A 5,365-nucleotide genomic window follows, 5' to 3' on the forward strand; every position below is an offset into this window, starting at 1 on the left:
ATTAAGCGCATTAATCATTCGTTTGTTTTGCTTGCATGGAGTTTTGGATTAACACTCTTCTTCCATGGTCTTTTCTAGATAAGGCTCTCTAATGTAGTGATATACTACTTCTTAATAACTATTGCTTATTTTTAGATATATAATCATTGATCTTAATTATTGAGTGTCAGTAGTACATATTCCTTTCTTGATTCTGTCCCGTCGCCCCACAAGTTTATATCTTTCCTCCATCTCTTGGTTCAAAGGCCGGTCTTTCCCTGCACGTTCAGGCAGTGTGGGATCCATAGTAACTTGTACCCATCCATCCCGTGAGGCCGTGATCCAGCTCTTGTTTCTCCTTTCTTTCAGTTGCATGTACACAAAGTTGCACAAATGTGTTGCTTTCTGCTGGTCTCTGTACTGCTAGCCACCACTCTCACCGACGTAGCCAGTGCACAGAGATGGAGGCAGACGAGCGGCGGCGGCAAGGACAGGTGGGACGGCCTCCTCGACCCACTCGACGCCGACCTCCGGCGCGACATCATCCGCTACGGCGAGCTGGCGCAGGCGACGTCGGACGCGCTCATCGGCGACCCGGCGTCGCCGTTCGCCGGCGCGTCGCGGTACGCGCCCGACGCGTTCCTCCGCAAGGTGCGGGCGTCCGACCCGGACGCGTACCGCGTCACGAGGTTCGTCTACGCGACGTCGAGCGTCCGCCTCCCCGACGCGTTCATGCCGAGGCCCGCGCCGTCGGCGGGCGCGGCGTGGAGCGGGGAGTCCAACTGGATGGGGTACGTGGCCGTGGCCGCCGACGGCGTCGCCGCGAAGGCCGGGAGGCGGGACATCGTGGTGGCGTGGCGCGGGACGAAGCGCGCGGTGGAGTGGGCCAACGACCTGGACATCACGCTGGTGCCGGCGGACGGCGTCGTCGGTCCGGGCCCGGGCTGGACGCAGCCGTCGGTGCACAGGGGGTTCCTGTCCGTCTACACGTCCAAGAGTTTCTCGTCGCCGTTCAACAAACTTAGCGCGCGAGAGCAGGTATAATTAGTTGCGACTCCCTCGCATTTACGCCCTTAATTAATCTAGACTTGGCCAATACAGTATATCATTTTCTTAAAAAATAATTAATAAAACAGTATAGTACTATACTGTTTCATTATTTTTTTATAGAAAAAATGTGATACTGTTTTGGCCGTGCTACTTTACGCTCGCCACTGTGGCCCAATCATTCACATATTTGCACAAGGATTATAGTTCACGGTTTGGACTTTCGTTTCCTCCAACATAAGGTGTCTCCAGTACAGACAGAGCTATTAAAAGAAGGCATAGAAAATTGAAGAGTGCAAGAGACAGTTTCACACTCATTCTGGGGAACTGACGAATAATTTCGTTCACACATTAGTCTGGAGGAACTAACCAATAATTTGACATCTCATCTGAACTGCACATGTTGTTCTTGATAGGGAATGCTGTTTTTCTCTAGAGTAGGACCGCCCTCGGATATTGTTTGGAGCATCTAATAACCTCCATAGAAAACAAAGTAGCAAAATTTCGGTAACTTTAACCTGTACAATATGGAATGAACTATAATGGTCATTGCCATGGGATTCTCCATAAGGTTTTCAAATCAAAGTGTACTACTACCTCCGTCCCAAAATAAGTGCAGCCATAAGTTTCCGCGCTCAACTTTAATCGTCCGTCTTATTTAAAATTTTTTTATAATTAGCATTTTTGTTGCTATGAGATGATAAAACATGAATAGTACTTTACTCGTGACTTATGTTTTTAATTTTTTTTAAAAAAATTTCAAATAAGACGAACGGTCAAAGTTGGACGCGGAAAACCATGGCTGAACTTATTTTGGGACGGAGGAAGTAATAATAAAAAATCCAGATAGAACATGTGTCCAAGACATAATTGTGCGTTGAATCTTTTAAAAAGAGAAGTTGAGGGACATGGTAACTTCCAGATTTTTTACGTCTTGTCTTGCTCCAGAGAATCTGTTGCGTTTGAACATACGAAGACAGTGGACTTGTACATATTTTCCAGATTTTCTGTACATAAATTGCTTTTTTTTTCAAAATGCATTTGTAGCAATTCGATGAGGCTCATGTAGTCATGCATACAAATGCAATTTCAGAATATCCTTTGCATTTATTATTTAAGATCTTTCAGTTAGAGAAAATAAACTGGTTGAGGGGGTAAAAGGCTCATTTGTTCATGGAAATATCTTGTACATCTATCAACAATTTTTCTCTCAAAAATTATCAAATGTAAATACATTATAATTATAATATAATTACATTTAGTTTATATGAAAGTATAATATAACTTGTATGTAACTTTCAAAAAGATCCAGGGGAGGTCTCAGAGGAGCAAATCTAATGATACAAAATTATGTGAAACTTACATATAAATTATACTGTAGTTAAAATGTAATCACAGTATATTTATATTTAATAATTTTTGGAGGAAAAATGTCGATAGTTCGATATATGTGTAGCAAAATCGCTCAGTCGGAGGTGGGATGTGATCATGTGGAGTCCAACATCCCTTACTTACGACAGCCCAAAACATAGCTATATATGTACACTTCCAAGTCCAAATCAAGCAGAAAAGCCCTTTTTTTTTTCTTTTTTTGCGGGGACGAAAAGCCCAAATTAACCTTCTAGCAATTTCATTTTTTTTAGGAAGAGGTACTCTTCGATCGAAAGAGACGGAATATATTTAGAGCTAGTACGATTGCTTCAAATTCTGATTGGAACAACAAATTCGATGCTATTTTCTGAAAAAAAATTGCAACAAAATTTATGCAGGTGCTAGCTGAAATAACTAGACTTCTGCGCGCGTACAAGAACGAGAACTGCAGCATCACCATAACGGGCCACAGCCTGGGCGCCGCGCTCTCCACGCTCAACGCCATCGACATCGTCGCCAACGGCTACAACGTCCGCGGCTCGTCCCGCGTCCCGGTCCCCGTCACGGCAATCGCCCTCGCCAGCCCGCGCGTCGGCGACGATCAGTTCAAGAGGGCCTTCGACTCGACGTCCAACCTGAGCCTGCTCCGCGTCCGCAACGCGCCGGACATCGTGCCGACCATCCTGCCGTCGGCCTTCTTCAAGGACGTCGGCGCGGAGCTGCTCGTGGACACGCGCCGGTCGCCGTACCTGAAGAACCCGGCGGGCCCGGCCCAGTGGCACAACCTCGAGTGCTACCTGCACGCCGTCGCGGGCACGCAGGGCGCCGGCGACGGCGCGGGGTTCAGCCTTGTGGTGGACCGTGACCTGGCGCTGGTGAACAAGGAAGTGGACGCGCTCAGGGACGAGTACCAGGTGCCGGCGGCGTGGTGGGTGGAGAAGAACAAGGGCATGGTGCAGAACGCGAGCGGGCGCTGGGTCTTGCAAGATCACGAGGAGGGCAACCTTGCAATGTGATGGATTTGGGGAATTTTGTGGAATCCAATAAACTGATGGGTTTATTGCTTGGATGGAAGTTTTCCAAGAAAAACATGAATAGTAAGGGCCGTGGAAATGCAGATATAAATTATGTATGTACGTCTGAAAATTCTGAGTTGTAACTGAAAATTCTTACGGCCCCTTTGAAACGTATGATTATCAAAACACGGGAATAGAAAAAACGTAAAAATAGTATGACACATTTATTGGATTCCTACGGGATTGAACACGCATAAAAGCTTCAACACTATTGTTTGATAGTTACATGGAAAAAACATAGGAAATTAAGACACGGGAAGAAGAAAACATGAGGTATGACCCCATGCTATTTTTCTCTAGAATTCCTCTACAATAGTCCATTCCTTAGAAATTTTAGAGAAATTGGTAGAAATCAATACTTTATTTTAAAGGATTATTCCCATAGGGTATAAATCCTTTAGAATTCATGTTTTTCCTTTGTTTTAAAAGGGACCCAACTCCCCGGAAGAGGGGGATGGGAGTTTGGTAGTGGTGGTGGTGGTGGTGGTGTGTGTGTGAATATGTGAGAAGAGGGGAATATGTTTTAATCCTGGCGTGCGCTTTGCTAACAAGTACTCCATTTTATATTATAAGTCGTTTGACTTTTTTCTTAGTCAAAATTCTTTAAGCTCGACTAAGTTTATAGAGAAATATATTAATATTTTTAATACAAAATAAAAATATTTTCATAATATATTCAATCTAAATTTAATGAAACTAATTTAGTGTTATAAATGTTGCTAATTTTTTCTATAAACTTAATCAAACCTAAAGAATTTTAACTAAGAAAAAGTTATTTGACTTATAATATAAAACGGATGGAGTAACAGTTTTGCCAAATTGGCATGCCACGTGTGCATTGTGCCGCCTAAACCGCTCGGAATAATGCTCGGGGATTATTTGCCCAATTTAAATAGCTGGGAGTGCAAAACGATACTCAAGTTCAAAGGTAATTCAGTCAACCTCAATGCTTTAGGGGTAATGTAGACTATTCTGTATTTCTTAGCTATTCTCACTTTCATATATATACTCCTGTGTAGGCACTGAATCTTATGTTGTTACTTTTCCCCTCTAATAATACATATCTTCATGCTGGACATCTATAAAATTGAGGGTCAAAAAGATATATACAAAGTTTTTCATATTTATTCCCTACAGAATTGAGTGCGTTTTGGTGCCACTAAGAGGTCCGCGACCATTTATCAGTCAAAAGGGTTGGGCTAAAAGTGGCGTTCTGCTTCATTCATCATTGGGCCCAAAATGGACTATGAAGTATTTACCCACCGACTTACAACCCATCAATGCACACGTGTTTCCATAGAGGAAAAAGTGCACCGAAGGTCCCTCAACTTGTCATCGAGTTACAAAATCGTCCTTGAACCACAAAACCAGATATAATACATCCCTCAACTTATAAAACCAGTATAATCCTGAACGGTTTTGACTCCGGTTTTGTCTGATGTGACAGCTGACTCAGAGTGGGACCCACGTGGGTCCCACATGTCAGCCACTTCTTCCCCTCCCCTCTCCACGGCGGCTGCAGAGAGCAGATGGGCGTTGCGGGCGCGGGCAGCGGCCGGCGAGGGAGGAGCTGCCACCGGCGGCGGCGGCGGCGGCTCTCCGCCGGCCGACCTCCAGCTGTTGCATCTGCTCATCACCAGTCCGCGGCGAGACGACGACGCCGCCCGACGCACTATGGTCCCGGAGCAAACACCCGCACGCGGAGCCCGACGCCGCTGACATGCCGCCGCCCACGACCGCAAACCGCCCGCAGCAGCGCGGCCCTCCGCCCCTCGTCTGCCTCTTTCGCTGGCGCCGGCGGCGCTCTGCGTCTTGCAGAGCCTCTCGGCGATGGTGTGCCCCATGTGCATTGACAGGTGACGAGCAGCCTCGTCGCGGCGACGTCGAGCGCT

General features: G+C 45.9%; 1 protein-coding gene across 1 annotated transcript; it reads left to right on the forward strand.

The window, feature by feature from the left end:
- Window positions 1-208: 208 nt before the first annotated feature.
- On the forward strand, window positions 209-3,636 carry LOC4325371 (phospholipase A1-II 3-like). Its single transcript, NM_001409434.1, has 2 exons — window positions 209-1,017; window positions 2,796-3,636. The coding sequence occupies exons 1-2, from the start codon at window positions 373-375 to the stop codon at window positions 3,411-3,413; spliced, it is 1,263 nt and encodes a 420-aa protein (NP_001396363.1). The 5' UTR covers window positions 209-372; the 3' UTR covers window positions 3,414-3,636.
- Window positions 3,637-5,365: the final 1,729 nt, after the last annotated feature.

Source organism: Oryza sativa, chromosome 1 (assembly GCF_034140825.1).
Source record: "Oryza sativa Japonica Group chromosome 1, ASM3414082v1".
Lineage (NCBI taxonomy): Eukaryota > Viridiplantae > Streptophyta > Magnoliopsida > Poales > Poaceae > Oryza > Oryza sativa.

Coding starts and splice junctions, on each gene's coding strand:
- LOC4325371 (NM_001409434.1), top strand. CDS start 373: ATGTGTTGCTTTCTGCTGGTCTCTGTACTGCTAGCCACCACTCTCACC. Junction 1,018..2,795: donor AACTTAGCGCGCGAGAGCAG/GTATAATTAGTT, acceptor AAATTTATGCAG/GTGCTAGCTGAAATAACTAG.